The sequence below is a fragment of the Mesoplodon bidens genome (genome assembly GCF_964165515.1).
Source record: "Mesoplodon bidens genome assembly, contig: HAP1_SCAFFOLD_159, whole genome shotgun sequence".
NCBI classification, from domain to species: domain Eukaryota; kingdom Metazoa; phylum Chordata; class Mammalia; order Artiodactyla; family Ziphiidae; genus Mesoplodon; species Mesoplodon bidens.
The window spans coordinates 937,706-961,401 of record NW_027672558.1 but is presented as its reverse complement, the minus strand read 5'-3'; the positions used below and the strand labels follow the sequence as shown (position 1 = coordinate 961,401).

At 37.3% G+C, this 23,696-nt stretch overlaps 1 protein-coding gene across 1 annotated transcript in view; it reads right to left on the bottom strand.

Moving 5' to 3' along the window:
• F8 (coagulation factor VIII) overlaps positions 1-23,696 on the bottom strand; it is a 113,185-nt gene that overhangs the window by 62,604 nt on the left and 26,885 nt on the right. The window contains exons 7-12 of the mRNA XM_081259279.1: positions 21,778-21,999; positions 20,868-21,123; positions 20,400-20,571; positions 9,135-9,228; positions 5,738-5,952; positions 3,999-4,149 (exon numbers count right to left, since the gene is read on the bottom strand). Of these exons, the coding sequence (XP_081115405.1) occupies positions 3,999-4,149; positions 5,738-5,952; positions 9,135-9,228; positions 20,400-20,571; positions 20,868-21,123; positions 21,778-21,999 (1,110 nt within the window). The remainder of the gene's footprint in view (positions 1-3,998; positions 4,150-5,737; positions 5,953-9,134; positions 9,229-20,399; positions 20,572-20,867; positions 21,124-21,777; positions 22,000-23,696) is intronic.

Genomic DNA, 23,696 nt, shown 5'->3' with positions numbered 1-23,696 from the left:
TCAAAGGTATTCCCCCCGCAATGCGAAAAGACGTGTGCATAACTCCCAAACTAGTAAAGAAAAATAGGAATTTAAAAACACTTAATTGATCAAAAAATAAAGGAGAAAATACTAAAAATTTAGAAAAAAAGGAAACACGTATTAGTATAAATAAATCCCATGTAGATAGGATAAACTCCCCATTTAAGAGGGAGATGGTCTAGGACTTCCCTGGTGGTCCAGGGGTTAAGACTCCGTGCTTCCACTGCAGTGGGCACAGGTTCAATCCCTGTACAGGGGAACTAAGATCCTGCATGCCAGATGGCGCAGCCAAAAGCGAGAGAGAGAGAGAGAGAGAGAGAGAGAGAGAGAGAGAGAGAGAGAGAGAGATGGTCTAATGGGATCTCGTCTTTAGCACAGATTCTCCCAGGGTCTCCGCACAGATTTGCTCTGGCCATTGGCTCCTCCTGATTGGCAGAGTCATCCTTGGGGGGTTTCTCCTCTATTCATATGGCTTTCCTTCCTGGGGCTGCTTGGCAGAGAGTCCCTGGCTCAAGGCTCAGGGGTTTGGAGCTGGCTCCAGGTTCTCTGATTATTTCCAACTTTTAGCAATTATGGATAGAGCGGCTGTATACATTCATGGACAGGTTTTTGTGTGAACCTATACCCAGGAGTGGGATTGCTGGATGATATGGTAGTTCTATGTTTAATTTTTTGAGGAACCTCCATACTGTTTTCCATAATGGCTGTGCCAACTTACATTGCCACCAACAATATACAAGGGTTCCCATTCTGCACATCCTTGCAACACTTGTTATCTTTTGTGATTTTGATAATAGGCATTCTAACAGGTGTGAGGTGATATTTCATTGTGGGTTTGATTTGCCTTTGCCAAACTGTCTTCCAGAGTGACTAAACCATTGTACATGCCCACCAGCAATGCATGAGGATTCCTGCTGCTCTGCACTCTTGCCAGCACATTTAATATTGTCCGTTTTATTTTAGCTGTTAAAATAGACAAGTAGCGGTATCTCACTATGGTTTTAATATGCATTCCCTTAGTGGCCAATGATGTATTTTTTCATATGCTTATGTGCCTTCCATATATCTTCTCTGGTAATGTGTCTGGTCAAATCTTTTGCACATTTTTAGGGATCTGTTTGTTTTCTTACTGCTGAGTCTGAGACTTTACATATGGATATGTGATTTGCAAATATTTTCTACCTATCTGTGGCTTGTCTTTTCATTCTCTTTAACAATATCCTGTGTAGAGCAAAAGTTTTTCATTTGATGAAATCCAATTTATCAAGTTTTTCCTTCTATTAATTTTGATTTTGGTGTCATTTATCAGAACCCTTTGCCTAACTCCAGGTCATGAAGATTTCCTTCTGTTTTCTTTGAAACTTCTTGTTGTTGTACCTTATACATTTATATTTTTTAATATAAATTTATTTATTTATTTATTTTTGGCTGCATTGGGTCTTTGTTGCTGCGCACGGGCTTTCTCTAGTTGTGGCGAGCGGGGGCTACTCTTTGTTGCGGTGCGTGGGCTTCTCATTGTGGTGGCTTCTCTTGTTGTGGAGCACGGGCTCTAGGTGCATGGGCTTCAGTAGTTGTGGCACACGGGCTCAGTAGTTGTGGCTCACGGCCTCTAGGGCACAGACTCAGTAGCTGTGGCGCACGGGCTTAGTTGCTTCACAGCATGTGGGATCTTCCCGGACCAGGGCTCGAACCCGTGTCCCCTGCAATTGGCAGGCGGATTCTTAACCACTGCTCCACCAGGGAAGCCCTTACATTATACATTTAGATCTATGATCCATTTTAAGTTAATCTTTAAGTGTGAGATTTAGGTTGAGGTTCATCTTTTTGTATACGGGTGACTAATTGTTCCAACACTATCTGTTGAAAAGACTATTCTTTCTCCATTGAATTGCATTTCCACCTTCATCAAAAATCAATTAGTCATATACGTGTGGGTCTATTTCTGCACTATAAATTCTATGTCATTCATCTTTGTCAATACAATGCTACCTTGGTTACTGTAGCTTTATATTAAGTCTTAAAATCAGGTAATATGAGTCCTCCAACTCAATTTTTCTTTTTCAAAATTGTTTTGGCTATTCTAATGCCTTTGGCTTTCCATATAAATTTTATAATATACTTTTCCCTACCAACAAAAAAAATCCTCCTGGGATTTTAATAGGAATTGCATTAAATCTATAGATCAATTTGGGAATAGCTGACATCTTCACTCTATTGAGTCTTCCAATCCATGAATGTTGCATGTCTCTCCGCTTATTTAGGTCTTTTAAAATTCCTTTCATCAGTATTTTGCAATTTTTAGTGTACAGATCCTGCATGTTTTGTTAGATTTAGGCCTAAGTATTTCATTTTTTGAGCTATTATAAATGGTATTATTTTTGTAATTTAAGTTTCCAATAGTTGGCTATTGCTACATAGAGATATGACTGACTTTGGTATGTCAACTTTGTATTCTGCAATCAGACTAAACTCACTTATTAGTTCTAGGAGCTTTTTTGTGGTGATCTTGAGATTCTCTATGTAGATAATCATGTCATATTCAGTTTTATTTCTTTACTTCCAATCTGCATGCTTTTAAATCTTTCTAGTTTCCTTCCCCAATTTACCTGCTGCCAACTACTTTTCAGGGTTCTCAGATAGCTGCTCCATGCATTTTGTATGGAACAATCCTTAACTATCATTCAGTAGGATAGACAGTGTGATTCCATCTTAAACAGAACCAGAACTGCAAAAGGCATATATTTTAAATTTTAACGGTTTCAATCAGATTGGTTTCAAAAAGACTGTGCTAGTTATCCACTAGCATTGTATGCTAATACTCTTTTACTCACAAGCCCACTAGTAATAATTATATTATAATTTTGCCAGTCTGACAGGTATTAATCGTTATCGCAGTGGTATTCTATTTTGCATTTCTCTGTAGTGAGATTGAAATTTTTTATCAAATTTTTGACCATTCTGACTTGAGTGTGTATACAAACACATACACATATGTGCCCCCACCCAAATTCATATGTTGGAGGTTCTAACCCCTAGTACCTCAGAATGTGACTGCATTCAGAGATAGGGTCTTTAGACAGGTAATTGTTTAAAATGAGGTCATTAGGGTGGGCCCTAACCCTATATGATTTGTGTCCTTATAAGAGGAAATTTGTACACAGACATGTGCACACACAGAGGAAAGACCACCTATAAGCTAAGGAGAGGGACCTCAGAAGAAACCAATCCTGTTGACACCTTGATCTCGGACTTCTGGCCTCTAGAATTATGAGGAAATAAATGTCTACTGTTGAAGCCACCCAGTCTCTGGGACTTTGTTATGGCAAGCCTAGCAGACTAATACAACGTATATGTGTTTATATATTATTATATAATCATAGAAAAATATGTTTTAACATGGGCTACTGGACACAAAATGATTAGTGGAAAGGTATAATATGGAAGGAGGAGAGAAGATAAGAGGGAAGGGGAAGCCAAATAAATATCAAAAAGATCATGTTGTACACTTTAAATATATACAATTTTTATTTGTCAATTATACCTCAATAAAGCTGCAAAAAAAAGATGTTGGGTTTTTTTAAATGTACAATGTCATGATTAATTTGACTGTTAATTTGTTATAGCTGGCAATTTTTTTACATATGTAAAATTGCATTCCCTTTGTATTTCATGTGTAATTTACTGATTGAGCACATTTCATATTAAGGATGGCTTATGTATGTTTGGGTAAATGAAACCTGTGTGTCTGATTTATCCTTTAAAAATAAACTTCATTGAATATTTGATGCCTTCTAAAAGAAAATATATGCATTATATGATCATATTTATGCATTTATATAAAATTGAATATGTTCATATGTAATAATGTTTAAGGAAATATGACTCTTATATGGCATATGAATTAACTGCACATCAATTTGGTGTCTTCAGTTTCCCTTTATCCATTACCCACTGGACTCAAGTGCTGCTTTACTTACTGTGCATGATGTTGGAGACTTGGAACTCTGGATCCTGAGGCTGCACTCCATCTGCATTGGGGAGGAAGCGCTGAATATTCTCTGTGAGGTACCAGCTTTGATTCTCGTCAAATACAGAAAACAGGATGACATTTCTCTTGTCTGACATCATCTATTAATTACATGGAATGAAAGGAAGAAAGAAATGCTACTAGTATTGTCAAGTAGAAATTAGCAGTCTATGATGGAAGTGATGGCATGCATATGATGTATCTACAATCCTCTGGTTCAATGCCATTTCTCCCTAGGGTCACTATTATGGCATGTCCCAGGGCCTGGGAGCAGTGAGTATACATTTAGAGCAAATGTGTCCTCAGGGCAAGAGGGTGACTGGACCCATTACACTTAGTTTCTTCTGGACCCAAGGCTATATGCTGGCTGATTGTTTTGGTAGAGTCTGTAGCCTCATTCTCTCCATGTTCATGTTAGAGAAGTTTCACTCTTTAAAGACCCAAGTGATTATTCAATGTCTTTCTTAAACAATTTAGTCAAATCAAGTAAGGTGAATGCCTTCACTAAACTTTCATCTAGCAAATGCCCTTCCACAAGACTACCAATCTATGAAAAATTAAAAATACAAAATAGAAGTAAAATAACAAAGCTAAGATGAACCATAAAATGTTTACTAACACTAACACTTTTAAGTTTTATGTTTACAAAGTTGAAAGTTTTTTGGGGGGGAGGAGCTGTTTGTATATGAACCGAAGTTATGAGTTAGTCACTTGCTAATTGAATCCGCTAAGAATTAATGTATAAACTTCACTAATATGTATAAATTTCATTTTGTATAAACTATTACTACAGAAATGAAAATGCTGAGGGGAGGAGATTGGAGAATATAGGTATATCTCAGTCCTCTTCCAAAAACTGATGGAAAACTATAATTAGGAAAAATTAGGAAAGATACTTGGCCCAACTGATGCCTCTCTGGGTTTGTGTGCCACGTGTTTTACCTGCATTAAAGTTCATAAAATGTTTTCAGACTAGTAGGAATCCTATATACCATAAATAACCAAATGGACATGTAGTCAAGCCTCAGCAATATGGCAATGAGTTATTTTGCAGCCAAGCAAGGAGTTTTTGTGAAGAATCAAGCTTTTTAAATTCAGAGTATTTAACTCAATTTTTTCTAAAATGGCAGAAGTGGTCCAAATTCTAACCATATTCTGAAATATTTTACATATTGCCTTGAATTTTGCTCAACAAATATTTACTGAACTCCTACTAAAATACCACACACTATGCTAGATGCTGCACATGTGTTCATTTTGAGGTGTCTTTGAATCTCCCACAGTGAGACGTCCAGGGGAGACGTCTAAGCTATGATATACATTTGTGGGTCATCTGAAAATAGGTGGTAATTGATCATGTAAAAATGGGCAAGATCACTTACAGAGAGAGGAATTTGAGACTGAGAATGATAGAATTATAGAAATTCTATAGAATTATAGAAATAATCTAGGGCCCAGGCTCTCTTACCCATCCAGCAGGCAAGTTTATTACACCAAAGTCAAATCCAATAAAAGCAGTGAGAAACCCAGTTCATTTCTTTTTTTGCTCAATATTGCAGACTACTATATTTTCTGCAGGCTATAGGTGGATGTACACTGAGAGAATATAGGAAATACTATCTGGAAGTTCATGTGCATCTTCATTCCATTTTAGCTTCAGACCCAGCACTTGGAAAGAGATGAACTCACCTGGTTTCCTCTTTGATCTACAGATTCTTTGTAGCAGATGAGGAGAGGGCCAATGAGTCCTGAAGCTAGATCTCTCTCTAGATTAACGAAGCTTGAGTAATATCGGGTCAGGCACCGAGGATCTGATTTAGTTGGCCCATCTTCTACAGTCACTGTCCATTTATATTTGAATATCTCTCCTGGCAGAATTGGCATATCTTTCAAATGTTTCACACCTACCCACACCCAAAGCCCAATATAGCTAGATTAGAAGTATAACAAGGCACATATTGGCAATCATGTCATCATTACAGTGGCTCTACAAATTTATATGTACATATAAAGTTTCTCAATAAGTGAAAACTAAATTTGCACCTCTTATAAGTTTAAGATTCACACAACTTTTTACAATAAAAATAGGTTCAGGAGATTTCTGCTAGCATGTTAGTTTGAGTTGAAATTAGCAGGTCTACCCACTAATAGAAATAATAGATAATAATATTTTTAAACATTTTAAATACATAACTGAAAATATATAAAGAAGAAAAAAAACCCAAGTGCCAAAAAAAAACCCACAACAAAGCCAGAGTGTCCTGAATAGATGCTGAAAGACTGCACACTGAAGTTTTAACTCACATGTGGTATCAAGACTTGTGGTATCTGGCCTCTGTGAGGAATGGAAGCAAGAATTAAAATCTGCCCTTGGGCTAAAGGGTCCTCAGGACAACAACTGTCTGATTTTAGTAATTAAAACTCACTTTTGCATATGTTTAATACCTAAAGATCCAGTCTATGTTCATTCCCTAACCATAGGTCAGGGTTAACATAATAGGGAGTGAGGGTAGATGGGTATTAGAGGAAAGGGCAAATAGATTTTTGCTTAACAGGTCCAGCTGTGTGAGTGCTCTCTCTCTGACAACACTATTTAGTCACCAATGCTTTCTGTGTGGCAGGTGCTGAGATGCTGGTCTTTTCTTAGGGTACATGTATGGCTTCCTTGGAGTAACCATCCGGGCCTCAGCACCGTATACATGAGAGATGCTTACTTCAGTTATCCTTCTGCAGCCCTCCTCCCTCCCCAGCTCTTCTTATGTCTAGTGATATATGCAAGAGCCTATTATTTCTGGCATCCCTCACCCTGTCAGGTTGCCTTCTTAGGCAGGGTATCTTCAAAAGAGAGCAAGCCAGCTATTTGCAATAGTATCTACTTTTACAGAGAAAACTCATGCATCCTAGCCAGGTCAAACAGCAGAAGGGCAGACTGTTCCACTCTTACCCTCTCTTCTTATCTGCTAGTTATGAGCAGTAAAGCCTTCAGAGTTTTCCACATAAAAAGCAAATTACCAGGAATTGTATTTGTGTATGCCTCCAAATTTCAGGGTACACATTCAATATCTCCCCAGAATTCTGTTACATTGCCCTTCTCCCATAAAGGAATTGCAAATCAATTTAGCATTAGAATTTTCACCAGCAACAATGAGTATTAGAAAACAGTGGATTGAAAATTATTTATAACCAGCCTATCTATACATCATATAATACTGAAGGACTCATGAAGTTTTCCCCCTATATACTAAATGTATTCAGAAGTATATTGAAGGTATACTTCCAGAAAAACAAAAGAAATCAAAAACCAGAAATGTACAAGATAGGAGCAGTAATGGCACTAGCCTACAAGTCCAAAAAAAAAAAAAAATCCAAAGATGGCAGCTTTGTAGCAGGCCTAGAAAGCTTATAATCCAAATTAGAATAGTAAGCTGGTGAACTACCAGAACATCTTTAGAAGAAAAAAGGATCAGATACCAATAAACAGCATGGTTAAGAAGCTGGAAGACCTAAGGGATATGGTGAAAAGGCATACATTTCTTCTCCAGATAAAAGAAAAGAAAGTCAGGGCTTCCCTGGTGGTGCAGTGGTTAGGAGTCCACCTGCCAATGCGGGGGACACAGGTTCGAGCCCTGGTCCGGGAGGATCCCACATGCCGGGAAGCGGCTGGGCCTGTGAGCCATGGCCGCTGAGCCTGCGCGTCCAGAGCCTGTGCTCCGCAACGGGAGAGGCCACAACAGTGAGAGGCCCACGTATGGCAAAAAAAAAAAAAAAAAAACAGAAAAAGAAAAAAAGTCTTTTTTCAGGAATACAAACACAAAAATTCCAAGATCAGCATGGTCCTAATATAAAGCAAACTAAAATTTACCATGATTTTGAACTACTGGTAGAGAATAAAGAAGGATAATCCATTTGACCTTAACAGTAAAATCATTGGAACTGTAGACAAAAGAATAATCATAGCATATCACCTAGTTCTGCAGTAAACTCATATACTTATAATAAGAAACATACTGAAATAATATAAATGCTGGTTTTTTGACTTTCAAAGTTTAGAATAAATATATAGAAAAAGCAAGGAGTTATTTGAAATTACAGTGCAAAATGTAAATGTTATCAACTTTAGTTTTATAAAAGTAAAGGTATAGCTGGCAGCAGTGGGGAAATGGAAGAATAGAGGAGAAGAAATGGGAAACTGTTGTTAGTACCTTAATGTATATAAAACGTAGGTATTTAGCATGTTTTTTAAAATTCTAATGATAGCCAGTTGAGGAACTAAAAGCACTGATAAAAGTCTAAAACAACTGGAATGGGAAGAAGCACAATGCTAAATCCTCATTTAACACAAAATAAATATATAATGTCTAAAGCTGAAAAACAAAGGAGTAGCATATAAATGATTTTTTAGAGCTATAGAGATAACTACCAAAAATCTAAAACAGAAATGCTTAAAAATGGATGCCTCTAGGGAGTGGAACTTACAGCCTTTCAATATTTTAAGCATGTATTATTTTGATAAAATAAATATTCATCCCCAAGTAAAATTAAAGCAACAGTGAAATACCACTTTTCACCCACCAGATTAGCAGGATTTTAAAAGACTATTATCTTCTAGCTGTCAAGGATGTGGGAAATTATATTTTCATACATGACTAGTAGAAGTGCAACTTATTACTTCATCTGGGGACAAAGGTCTGGCTATTAAAAACAAAAATACAAATATTGTGACTCACAGGAAGATCAGTGAACCCCAAGTAGGATAAATATGAAGAAAATCACAGCCAGAGAAAAATGACATACAGGGGAAGAATGAATGAATAGAATTTAGCTATTATATAGGCAAGAAGATAGTAAAACAATATTTTGAATGTGCTAAAAGGAAAAAGAAACCCTCTCAACCCAGAATTCTATGTCCAGCAAAATTATCCTTCAAAAGCAAAGGCAAAATAAAGACATATTTTCAAATAAAATAAAACTTAAGAGAATAAGGATGGTGGGGTAATAAATGTGCATGATTTTAGTTGTTATTGAGGCTGTGCCCTCATCTGTATCTACAGGTAAGGAAGACCTATAAAATTGAGGTAACACTTACCTTTTGGAAGTCTCCCTGAGTGCAAAGGACTGACATCAGTGATTCCATGAGGGTAGATGTTATATGCTCGGCTTGCTTTATTCTTAAATATAATCTGAAAGTATAAATGAGATATAAGATCAGGTACAAGACAATTAGGATCAACAAGAAAAGTGTGGCCTACCTCCAGAAAACAAAAGCTGCCTTGTATCTACAGTATAGGGCTTTGAGCCTAGATAAAGCTCAAAATGTTTGTTCTTTTCATAAAATTGCTCAGACAGCTACTTAGGTTTCTCACTAAAGGTTCCTTTCCATTTATTTAAAATTATTTTAATCACTTCAGGAAGAATTCCTTGCACCTTCTGACATTAGTAATTGAAATTTGGATGTCTGCTGAGGACACTGCTTCCCCTCAGCCTTTCCCACCATTTGGGCCCTGAATTCCCCAATAGTGGAAGGGAAAACAGTGGTTCAAGTGATAAAATCTTCACTGGATAAGCAGGCATGACCAGGAGGACAGCTGATTACAGCATTAAGCAAGGGTGGCAGTTGGAATTGTCTGATTGCACGAGCTTTAAAAGAGAGGTAAGATAGAAGAGTGATAACATGGAAGCAGCATTAAGAACCCTGAACATATCAACTGGGTTCTATGTCTGAGGTTCTATGATATGAGTATAAAAAACCAACTTCTGGGCTTCCCTGGTGGTGCAGTGGTTGAGAGTCCGCCTGCCGATGCAGAGGACACGGGTTCGTGCCCTGGTCTGGGAAGATCCCACATGCCGCGGAGCGGCTGGGCCCGTGAGCCATGGCCGCTGAGCCTGCGCGTCGGAGCCTGTGCTCCGCAACAGGAGAGGCCACAACGGTGAGAGGCTCGTGTACCGCAAAAACAAAACAAAACAAACAAAAAAACCCAACTTCTACTTGCAGTCTTTTTTAAAAAATTTTATTTATTTAATTTATTTATTTTTGGCTGCATTGGGTCTTCATTGCTGCACGCGGGCTTTCTCTAGGTGCGGTGAGTGGGGGCTACTCTTTGTCGTGGTGCACGGGCTTCTCATTGTGGTGGCTTCTCTTGTTGCGGAGCACGGGCTCTAGGTATGCAGGCTTCAGTAGTTGTGGCAGCCGGGCTCAGTAGTTGTGGCTCACGGGCTTAGTTTCTTCACGGCATGTGGGATCTTCCTGGACCAGGGCTTGGACCAGGGCTTGAACCTGTGTCCCCTGCATTGACAGGTGGATTCTTAACCTCTGCGCCACCAGGGAAGCCCTCTACTTGCAGTCTTGTCTTAAACCCACTCATTTGGTAAAACCCACTAACAGCCTATTCCTTGCCTGCACCTAAGCAGCAGAATGATGTAGGAGAAAAATCACACAGCTCTGCTTCTTTAAACTGTTGACCAAAAATCTCAAACAGACGCTCAAGCTACCTAGCTATCCTATTATTTTTTTCCTAGAAATTCACCTTCCCACTTATTCAGCTAATATTTGCTTCCTGATCCTCACTATCAGGCGCTTATTTTTTCACTGAGAGGGGAGAAGCATTCAGAAAAGAAATTCCTCATCTTCCCACCATCAAATCTACCAACCTATATGCATATATGGCCATATTCTCTCCTATTAAAGTCAGCTCCTATCTAATGCCAACATCTCCTCTTTTGTACTAGTACCTAATAAAGTTCCATTTTAAAAAGTTCCTTTTGGAAGAGAATAGAGAACTCAGAATTAGACCCACACAAATATAGACAACTGATATTTGACGAAGAAGCAAAGGCAATAAAATGGAGCAAAGATACTCTTTTCAACAAATGGTGCTGGGACAACTAGACATCCACATGGAGAAAGAAGAAGAGGAAGGAGAAGAAGAAGAAAGAGAAGGAGAAGGAGAAGGACAGGGAGAGGGAGTGGGAGAGGAAGGAGGAGGAGGAAGATGAGGGAGAAGAATCTAGATGCAGACCTTACACCTTTCACAAAAATGAACCCAAAATGGATTATAGACCTATAAAATTGATTTGGAATTCTTCTGTATGTGAGATTTGCCTCTACTCTTCCATTTATTTATTTATTCAATCATTTATTTATATCAGTATATACTCATGGATATTTCTTTTATACTTTCTTTTATTGCTCATATTCTTCCACCTTGGCTGTTAGAAGCTCTTGTATTTCTTTAACATTGTCCCATCCTTTTATTTTTTTGAGCACTTTCTTACTTTCTGGAACCACAAGATTCTCCAGGCTCATCTTATGTTTCCCCTGGCCCAGCCCTAGAATCATCCATTCTCCAAATGGCCTTGGTTCCTTTCATCAGAGAATGGTATTAGAAACGAAGATCTGGGTGTGCTCATTGCTACTGGGATGTCATTGCTTCTAGATCCTCTCAGTGGACAGCGCTAGGAAATATACTAACCTAAACATACACACACATATGTAATTATTTCTGTATGCATCCATCTGTATCTATATTTGGCAAATATGAACTCATAGTAATGTCTCCAACTCTAATCCAGTATCACATGATTTATTCTAGCCCTTCCTTTTTGTTTATTTATAATTACCCTCTTCAACAATGACAAATATAGCTTCCACTGTCATTCATTTACTTAATCTTCAAATAATAACAGTTTTGTTTATTCATTTCCAATATTAAAACTTTTTTTCTCCTAAGAATACTGGCTAGGATTTCTAGTAAAATATTAAATAGAGGTGGTGATACTTGTTAACTGTTTCTTGTCCTGATCTGATCTTAAACAGAAGGATTTCTGAGTTTCACCACCAAGTATGATTGGTGCCTATAGATTTTCTTCAGATCTTTATCAGGATAAGGATGTCCCTTGTGATCCCAATTTCCTATGACTTTTTATTATGGATGGATGTTGAATTTTGATAAATATTTGTATGAAACTGTTGAGATTTTCAAATTATATTTTACCCTTTTATGTGTTAATATGGTGGATTACCATATTTGATTTTCTAATGTTAAATTCATCTAGTACTCCTCTGATAAATCAACCAGGTCATAATGTATTATTTTTTTAATATATTGCTCCCTTAGGTTTATTAATTTTTGTTTAGGATTTTTTGAATCCATGTTTATAATGCAACTGGTCTGTAATTTTAATTTTCCTTTCTCATACTGTCCTGATCAGGTTTACAACTAAGGTTATGCTTGCCTAATAAAGAACTGGTGGGTCTTTACTTTTTTCTTATACTCTACATTTAAAATTTTAATATAAAATTATATATTCCTTGGATATTGGTATAAATTGCCAATAAAATGGTAATTCTTGCTAGGTTGATAGTGATTTTCTTTCAACACATTAAAGACATGATTTCATTGTCTTCTGGCTTCCTTTGTTGCTTTTGAGAAGTAAGCTGTCAATTTATGTGGCAGTTTTAAAACATGGTTCCCAAATTCTTTGACACTCCTCCCAACAAGAGGTAGGCCAAAGTTTCCCTCTCCTTGATTCTGGGTGGGATTTGACTGCTTTTACTCAGATTATGCCATGAAATGCTGTGTGACTTCTGATGCTGGGTCATTAAAGGTGAGGCACTTTCTGACTGGTTTAGTGGAACACACACAGTTGGAGTCCTGAGCTGCTAATATGCTTCCTGCTCTATAAATTGGCCTTTTTTTTAGATATTTCACATAAATTAAATCACGTAATATGTCTTTTTTGCTTGGCTTCTTTAACTTATCATAATGTTTTGAGTTTTATCCATGTTGTATCATGTATGAGTAGTTCATTTCTTTTAATTGCTGACTAGTGTTCCAATTATATGGGTACACTACATTTTGTTTATTCATTCACCAATTGGTGAACATTTGAATGGCTTCCAATTTGGGGCTATTATGAATAGTGCTGCTATGAACATTCACATACAAGTCTTTGTGTGGACCTAGTTTTCCTTTCTCTTGAGTATATGCCTAGAAGAAATTGCTGGATCACATGGTAACTCCATTTTTAACATTCTGAGGAACGGACAAACTGTTTTCCAAAGTGGCTGCAAATTTTTACATTCCCATCAGTAGTTTATGAAGCTTCCAATTTCTCTGCATCCTCACCAACGCTTGTTATTATCTGCCTTGTTGATTATAGCTATTTTAGTGGGTGTGAAATGGTATCTCATTGCAATTTTGATTTGCATTTCCCCAATAGCTAATAATGTTCAGCATCGTTTCATGTGCTTATTGGTCACTCCTTTATATATCATCCCTGGAGAAATGTCTATACAAATCCTTTGCTTATTTTTCAGTTGGATTATTTGCCTTTTTAATTTTTTAATTTGTGTTTTAAACATTTATTTATTTGTTTGTTTGTTTTGGCTGTGCCAGGTCTTAGCTGCGGCACGCGGGATATTCATTGCGGCATGCGGAATCTTTAGTTGTGGCATGCAGACTTCTTAGTTGTGGCATGCATGCGGGATCTACTTCCCCGACCAGGGTTTGAACCCAGGCCGCCTGCATTGGGAGCACGGAGTCTTACCCACTGGGCCACCAGGGAAGTCCCTATTTGCCTTTTTATTATTTAGTTGTAAGAGTCCTTTATAAATTCTGGATACTATTCCCTTATCAGATATATGATTTGCAATTATTTTCTCCTATTCCATGGGTTGTCTTTTCACTTTATGATTGGTATCTTTTGAGGCACAAAAGTTTTTAATTGTGATGAAGTCCAATCTATTTTATCTTTTGTTGCTTGTTGCTTTTGATGTCATATCTAAGAAACCATTGTATAATCCAAGGTCACAAAGATTTACTCCTGTATATTCTTCTAAGGGTTTTAGTTTTAGCTCTAACATTTATATCTTTGATCCACCTTCAATTTGTTTATGGTATAAGGAAGGGGTCAAACTTCTTTCTTTTTCATGTGGGTATCCAGTTGTCCCAGTACTATTTGTTAAAAATACTATTCTTTCCCCATTGATGGTCTTAGGACATTTGTGAAAAGTCAAGTGTTCACCTCCTACAGTGCTGGTGGGAATATAAATTGTTGCAGTCACTGTGGAAAACAGTATGGAGGTTCCTTTGGAAAAACTAAAAATAGAGCTACCATATGACCCAGCAATCCCACTCCTAGGCATATATCCAGAAAAGATGAAAACTCTAATTCTAAAAGATACATGCACCCCTATGTTCATAGTAGCACTATTTACAATAGCCAAGACATGGAAGCAACCTAAATGTCCATCTACAGATGAATGGATAAAGAAGACATGGTATATATATACAATGGAATACTACTCTGTCATAAAAAAGAACAAAATAATGCCATTTGCAGCAACATGGATGGACCTAGAAATTATCATACTAAGTAGTCAGTCAAAGAGAGACTAATTTCATATGATATCACTTACATGTGGAATGTAAAAAAATGATACAAATGAACTTATTTACAAAACAGAAACAGACATACAGACATAGAAAACAAACCTACAGTTACCAAAGGGGGAAGGGGGGTGTCAAATTAGGAGTATGGGATTAACAGATACAAACTACTACACATAAAATAGATAAGCAACAAGGATATACTGTATAGCACAGGGAATTATACCCAATATTTATAATAACCTATAATGGAGTATAATCTGCAAAAATACAGAATCACCATGCTGTACACTTGAAACTAACACAATACTGTAAATCAACTATACTTCAATTAAAAAAATAAGTCAAGTGTTCATAGATATGTAGGTTTATTTCTGGACTCTCAATTGTTTTCCATTGATCTATATATCTATCCTTATGCCAGTACCACACTGTCATGATTACTGTAGTTTGTGGTAAGTTTTGAAAGTGATGTGTGAGTCCTCAAACTTTGTTGGGTTTTTTTCCCCCAAGATTCATTTGTTTATTAAGGGTCCTATGCAATTCCATCTGTATTTTAGGATGAGCTTGTCAATCTCTGCAAAAAAGGCAGTTGGGATTTTGATAGGGATTCAATTTGTATCTATAGACAAATTTGGAAGAGTCTTAACAGTAAGTGACTCTTCCAATCCATAAATATCATATGTTTTTCCATTTATTTAGATATTTAAAAAATTATCTCAGTAACTATTAGTTGTTTTCACTGTACAAGTGTTGCACTTTTTTGTTACATTTTTCCCAAGTTATTTCATTCTTTTTTTATGTTATCATGAATGAAACTGTTTTCTTAATTTCATTTGCAGATTTTTCATCGAAGTGTATAGAAATACAACTTATTTTTTAGTATTGATCTTGAATCTTGCAAACTTGTTGTACTTGTTTATTAGTTCTAATAGCTTTTTAGTAGATGCCTTAGGATTTTCTGCATAAAAGATCATATCATCAGCAAATAAAGACAGTATTCTTTCTTTCTTTCCAATCCAAATGCCTCTAATTCCTTTGTTTTTTTTTTTTGCCTTATTGCATTGGCTTCCAGTTCAGTAATAAAAGTAACAAGAGTGGACATGCTTTTTTTTTTTTTTTACTGTATGATCTCACTTAAATGTTGAATCTAAAATACAAAACAAACAAAATGAAAACAGACTCACAGATACAGAAAACAAGCCAATGGTTGTCAGAGGGTAGGGTGGTGGAAGGGCAAAATAGGTGAAGGGGGTTAAGAGGTACAAACCTCCACTTAAATAAGAAATATGCCATGGAGATGTCATATACAGCCTAAGTAATAATATTGCAATAAATTTGTATGGAGACAGATGGTTACTAGACTTACTGTGGTGAACATTTCATAATGTATGCAAATATCAAATAACTATGTAACTCAGCTAAAACTAACATAATATTGTATATCAACTATACTGCAATACAAAAATAAAATAGAAGCCTTTTCTTCTAACTCCAGTATCAGTCTAGAGTCTTGCAGCAGTGGAGGAAGGTTGCTCTTGCTGGAGTTTGCTATTTTGTAATTTGATGTTTGTGGTACCCTCCATTTCCTAGTATTGTATGAATCATGTGTAACTTTATTTGTACTACTTGTACACCTCATGGTTTTTTTTTTAAGATGTGTGGACAGATTTTGGTTCAGGTAGATGACATAATTCTCTGGACCTTGGCATAACTTATCTGTTATTTCTTATTTTTTTAAAGTTATTAATTAATTTATTTTGGGCTGCGTTGGGTCTTCATTGCTGTGCCTGGGCTTTCTCTAGTTGCAGCGAGTGGGGGCTACTCTTCATTGCGGTGCGCGGGCTTCTCATTGTGGTGGCTTCTCTTGTTGCGGAGCACAGGCTCTAGGCACGCGGGCTTAGGTAGTTGCCGCGTGTAGGCTCAGTAGTTGTGGTGCACAGGCTTAGTTGCTCCATGGCATGTGGAATCTTCCTGGACCAGGCTCGAACCCGTGTCCCCTGCATTGGCAGGTGGATTCTTAACCACTGCACCACGAGGGAAGTCCACACTCCTATATTTTCTTATCAAAGTATATTTTGCCTTTTACATTTACATCTTTATTCACCTAGAGATTATTTTTGTGTATAATGGCAGGTAATACTTTAATTTTTTTCCTATGTGGAGAGTCAATTGCTCCAGCACCACAAATTCACACTTACAAAGGTTCTTCATCTGTTCAATTGTGTTCAAAACCAGCTGAGTGTGTAGGGCCTTTCACAACATCTTTAACCGCATCCATTGAGCTTATCACTCACCATGCCCTTCTACAGCAGCATTATTTTCTTGCCAAACCAGACTACATATTGTATTCACTCTTCTTGAAATATGTTCTCTCCACAAGTCCTGTTCTCTTTTTTCCTTACTAAATTGTAAACTTCTTATGAAAAAAGACATTGTCCAGTTTGTTTTTGCATCCTCCATACTTGGCATTGATTGAGTTGATTTTCAAACACTCTTCAATTTTATTCTGAATTTGACCCTTATAGGTGGGAACGCCCACCCAGTATAAGCCATACCTTTATATTTAGGTTTTCACGCAGAAGGAAGATGCTTCTTTCATCTGCTTTCCCTCCAAAATATGCCTAGTGTTTCTAAATCTCTTAAAATTTTAAAAAGAAACCTCAAAAAACTTCTAATGACTAGGAACCCAAGTCATCCTTTCTAACCCGTTTGTAGGACAGTCTGCACTTGGGGTCAACAGTGAAGTTAGGAGGCACCCTCTGTGGGCCTGACCTGGCCTTGACCCTTTGCTGTGATGCCAGCAGTAGGCGGACCCAGTTTGGAGCTGGGGCGATGCTTCCGTGGACGTGTTTGCATCCATCGTCCTTCCCTCGTCTTCCCTTCGTGTCGTCCATAAGCCTCGACCCTGAACACAAATAGCAGGATGTGGAAATTACCTCCCAAGTCACTGTCTATCCTCGTATGGAATGCTAGGGTGTCAAACTTGGCTGCCAGCCTTCCTAAAGACGATTTTAGCAGCTCCCGACGATTTTAGGCAGGAGCTGCCGATGGCACAAAGTTCTCAGGCAACTTCTAGAACCTCTCGCCAGCTTCCCCTGCTGCCAGGTTACCATTTCGGTCAGGCAGAGACCCTCCGGTTCCCCTTCGACTGCTGGACCGGGCGTCCCTGTTAGTTCTGGGTGACTTAAGGTCACGTCAAGAAAATAACTGAAAGGGCAGATTCGAGGACGTGGAGACCACCCCATGCCCACCTGGCACTTTCCCGAGTCTCTGTAGGTGCAGTGGGGTGGACGGGGGGCCGCGGCGTCTGGGCAGCAATGGCGTGATGGGGCGAGTAGGGCCTCGGTGCCCCCGAAGCTGCTGCCTCTGCCCCCGCCCTGCCAAGAGTGGACATCTTGACTTGTTCCTAATCTCAGGGGGAAAACATTTAGTCTTTCAGCGTATTATAAGTTTTTCTTAGATGTTCTTCATCAAGTTAAGGACCTTGCATTGTGTTGCTAGTTCATTGAGTTTTTTCTATCAAGAATGGGTAATGGATTTTGTCAAGTCCTTTTTCTTCACGTATTACATGATCATGTGCTTTTGTCCTTTATTCAAGTAATATGTTGTATTGCTTTAATTTTCATATGTTGAACCATCCCTACATTCCTGAGATAAATCTCACTTGACTATAGTGTATGATCTTTTAAAAATGTTGCTAGATTTGGCTTAATAACGTGGAGGATTTTTGCACCTATATTCACAAGGAATTTTGAACTATAGTTTTCTTTAAAATTTTTGAGACTTGGTTTGTGGCCTAATGTATAATCTATCCTGGAGAATGTTTCTTGTGCATTTGAGAAGAATATGTATTCTATTGGAGTTGGGTGGCCTGGTCTGTAGATGTCTGTTAGGCCTAGTTGGTTTATAGACAAAATGAGATTAGCCATTTGTTGATAACTGTTGAAGCTGAGTGATGGGTTCAAAGAAGTTTATCTTACTCTTCTCTCTACTTCTGGGTATGTTTGATAATTTCCATATAAAAAGTAAAAAATAGTCCTCAAATTCTCACATTAACAGAAAAGCCTTATAGGATTTAGCATATATAAGAGCAAAACTTACAAAAATGAAAGAATGAGGTAGACGTACATATATTGATATGAAATTATATATGATATATTGTTAAAATCTACATAGTGCTTCTATTTTTGTGTGAAATATGTGCACATACACTTGTATATGTATATACTGTTTCTGAAAGGGAAAATAAAAAACTGACAGCAATGATAGCTGGTCAGACTATGGGACTGGAAGTCTGGGAGGAAGGAAAGCTTGCTTTCTCTTGCATAATCTTTTTTGCCTTTTGAGTTATTTGTACTGGCTAATTCAAAAATAGGTAAATAAAATTCATGAAGAAAAACTGTACATTAATAGTTAATTAAAATTTTAAAGAAGTAAAGTGAAGGTAGACATGCCCTACAAATATCAAAACATATCACAAGGTTGCAGTCATTAAAACAGTGTGATAACAGATCAGTTAAACAGAACAGATTTTATCATTCTAGTATATAATAAAAAAGGCATTTTAAAATTAGTGAAGAAAGGATTGATTGGACCAATTGGCTGTCATTGGGGAAATCCCTATTTTACATGATGCTTTATACCCAAAAGTAACTTCCATAGCAATTAAAATGCTTATTGTAAAAATAAAACTGTAAATGTAAAAGAATAAAATATAGTAGACCATATTTATAATCTCTTAGAGGTAGTAAAGATGTTCCTAGGCAGAAAACATAAATGAAAAATATCCAGAAAAACATAAATTTAAAGATTGAGAAAAGATCTTGACTACATAAAAACTGAAAATTTTTATAGGACAAAAGACATCACAAAGGACTTAAAGTACAAGTGACAGACTGAGAAAAATATTTGAAAGATAAATAACAATGTGTTAATATTCATAATGCATAAAAACTTTTACAAATATATAAGCAAAATATAGCCATGTTAAGAACGCTGCCTGCCATATCAGTAAACAAAGGATGTCGCAGCCATCAGTGAGCCCTGAGGTAACTCAGGAGAGGAAACAAAGAATGCCCAGCTGTCTAGCAGTCATCAGACTGCAGCCACACCCAGTGGTGCAGCTTAAGGAAACGCAGGATAAGAAAGCACAGGATACTGGCCCCAGATAGCTGAGGTGCTGTTCAAAGGAATGATTTCGATAAGCCCAGACTCTTGCATCTTCCCATACACAGAAAAGTACTAAATTCCTTAACTCGGGATACCTGGTTTTCTTTAATTAACAGTAATCTTTTGTTCCTACTACCTGCCGTTTGTTGCAAAACTCCTATATACCCTGGCACCCCCCTTGCCTCCTTGGAGCAGTTCTCTCAGGGTTACTTGAGACGCTGTCTCCCGGGCTTGAAGTCCTAAGAATGTCCGCCGAATAAAACATAACTCTCAACTTTTAGGTTGTGCATTTTTTTACGGTTGACATGACCATCTATCTATCTCTAAATTGATTGTGAAAACATAACTCCCTATTTTTTAAAGCCACTGTTATTTGAAGCATAAGTATTGTTAATATGCTATATCAAGGGTCAGGAAACATTTTCTGGAAAGGGACAGATAGTAAATGCTCCAGGCTTTGTGGGCTGTATCTACTCTCTGTCACATATTCTTCTTGTTATTTTTTTCCTTACAAGTCAAATGTAAAATCCTTCTAAAAGTTGTAGAAGGATATGTATGAAAGTCTAAGCAATGAGTATTTCAAAGGGGTGTCAGGTTTAATAGGTGGCATTAAATATTTTGTTCTATAATATTTTAAAACAAATTTATAATCCACATTTATTTGTGTAACATTTATAATTTTTAAAAGATCCTGCCCATTGGAGACAAGGCTGAATTATGAAATTTTAAAAAACTCAAAACCGTCCAGACTTTGTCTTCTTACCCAACCTTATATCTTTTCCTCAACTTACCAAAAGTGTGTCTCCAACTTCTCCATAAAGTAAAGGTCCCAGGATTCCTGATTCATACTGAATAGCTTCACGAGTCTTAAATGTTTCATCTGTGTAAGCTATAAATCGGACTTTTTTGTACTTCCTACCAATCCGCTGAGGACCATTGTTCAAATACAGACTTTTATAACTTCTGTGTGAGACACAAAAAGATGAGAGGTTGGAATGGAGAATTCTAGGTAGAGGACAGGTTGCTAAAATCCAACTCTAAAATAGCTCATATGATTTAATCAAGGAAAGGAGTGAGAAAAATATAAGCATCCCTGATGTTTAGCTATGTTAATTTACCAAACATATTAATGCCCTTGCCATTTGATTCTATACCTGTACCTAACCTTAAACATGGCTTAAGGATTTGTTGTTTTGAATAACTGGGAAGAATTTTTGATTATGGGGAAGAGATAGCACCAAGAGTCAAAAGGTACTTGCCTGTCATTGGAGGTAAGGACTGAGGGAGCATAGTCCCAGTCCTCCTCTTCAGCAGCAATGTAGTGGACCCAGGCTTTAGGATGCTTCTTTGCAACTGAGCGGATTTGGATAAAGGGAGGAGCGCTGTCACCATCAAATCTGACCACATCCATGTCAGAGTCATAAAAATCATCATAATCTTCTTCTTCATTACTTTTCATCCATATGTGGGGTTCCTCTGGGCAGCTATCTACTGTGACATAAGCTTCCATACCATCTGGAGTCAGACAAACGAATGTCAGGTTCCAATGAGACTTTCTTGCCTTTCTTGTTCTTTCTTGTTAGGCCTTCAAGGCCTTCTCTTAAGTGTTCCCTTCTCCACACCAATATCCTTTCTTGCCATTGTCCTATATGTCTTACCTTCCCCATATCTGGTACTTTCTGGTTTCTTCCTGTGGTCTTTGCACTCACCATTTCCCTTCTGCCTGACTCTCCTCCAATATATGTTTCACCCCTTTTTCAAGACTCACTCATTTGCTCACAATATCCATTTGTATTTGCTATATAATGCTCTGGGCATCACTACTGATATCCTGGAGCCCCTATGATTACAACCTAGACAGTGCACTTTTTTCCTTTTCCCTAAATTTCTCATAAAACATCTCTTCAGCTATGACCCAAAATCCTCACTCTTGCCACCTCATTTTCCCCTCCCTATATCACAGGTAGATTCACCAGTACATTCACAAGTACTACTAATAATCAAGCCCTCTTATACTCAAGGTGAAATATTTGCTCTGAAAACTGGCAACTAGGGAATCTCAGTTGAGGTCTAACTAACATAATCCTATACTGGACAGTAGACAGTAAATTCCATTAAAAGAAGAGCTGGATATTTATAATACTCATTTTTAAGATCCACAGATATTACCATGTTGGTGGGAAGAGATATGACAAAACAGTAGAAACTGGCCAAGGTCCATCAGGAGTGTCTGAGCCGTAAGGAATGTTATTGGTGAGATCTCCAAAGAAGCCTGGCGATGGTTCCTCACAAGAAATGTGTGGCCTTCGAGGAAAACTGAGTGCACTTCAGGGGTGGTGCCCATCCCAATCACATGCCAATAGACTGATTTCTTATGACATCCAATCAGACCTGTAAAGTAAGAATAACACAGCTATAAGCAAGAAGTAGAGAATTTGAAATGGAAAACACTTTCTAGGATAGGATGAACAAATTGTCCTTACAAATTTTATTATCTTGACTTGGAACCAAACTTTCCAAGGACACTGGGGTACTGTCAAACTAACAGCTCTTGCCAAAGTCATCAATGACTATCATGCTGCTAAATCCAATGGGTATTTTTCAGTCTTCATCTGCATCTGTTGACCATTCATTTCTTATTGAAATTCTCTCCTCCCCTGGCCTCTGTTTCAACAGGGTTTTGTTCCATTAAGCCTTAGACTGCTCCTTCTTTAGCCATCCATTAAATGATGGATCACCCCAGGGTGCATCCCTAGGCCTTATTCTGTTGTTAATCAAATTTTCTCCCTGAATAATATCATTCATTCTCATGGTATTAACTCCAGACTGATACAGACTGATACCTTCTCAATATCTTCACCTGGATATCTCATAAAACCCACAGGTACAAAACCAAATTTTCAATCTTTATCACCTCATCTTATTCCAGACTTCTTTATTTCAGTGAATGGTACCATCCTGAATTCAGTTATGCAAGTGAGAGTTATTCTTGTCCCCACTCTCACTTCTCACATCCAATCTAACGCCAATGATGGCAATATAATTAATAACAGTAATGTTTACTGAGCACTCGTGTAACATCAAGCACTGTCCAAAGTATTTTACAAGTTTTAACTCCCAATAACCCTATGAATGTAGAAACTATAGTTATCATCCCTCACTTAGAGGCGAGGAAACTGATGCTCAGAGAGGTTAATTAACTTGATATGTGAGAGCAGGGACTTGTATGTTTTGAAAGTTAATTTCTTTTCTAATTCTGAAATCATGCATATTAATTATAGAATTCTTGAAAAATACAGAAAAGAGTTAAGAAAATATCCTTCCTCGTCCTTCATTATTTTCTTGGGTGTCTGAATTTTCCAACTTCCTCTTTCTTGGTTTACTCTCTAGTTTTATTGTAGCACATATTCAGTGGCTTCTAAGGGCTACCATTTCTGAAAATGTCTTTATTCTTCCCCCAAAGTTAAGTTATAGTTTGGCTATGAACTCTAGGTTGAAAATAACTTTTCCTTTAGAACTTTTAAGGTATTGGTTCATTATATTGCCAGTCTAATTCTCATGCCTTTGTATGTGACCTGTTTCTCCCAGGGGAAGCTTATATATCTTCTCTTTGTTCTTTGAAATTCCACAAACCTAATTTTGTGTGGGGATATTTTTTTATTTATCCTGCTGGGAAATTTTTATATAAAGACTCAACTCTTTTCTTTTTTTAACACTTTATTCTATCATTTCTTTGATTTTAAAAGTCTCTTTTTCTTTTGCTGTCTGGGAGATTTGCTTTCTCCATCTCTTTTTGTTTTGCTATCTGGGAGATTTGTTTTATACCACTTTCTATTAAGTTTGTATTTTGACAATCATATTGCTAATTTTGTGAGCATATTCTTGTTTTGATTGTTTCTTTTTCATATAATCCTATTATTACTTTTTTTACTTACTAGAAACCTGTTTATTATATTCATTATAAAAGGATGTACCTCAGGAACATCCGGATGGAAGGGATGATAAGGCAAGGCATACTACTTTTCTTTATCTTTGCATATTCTCTTCGTGTTTCAGGCTTTCCTTAAATAGCTGTTCATCCTTAGATG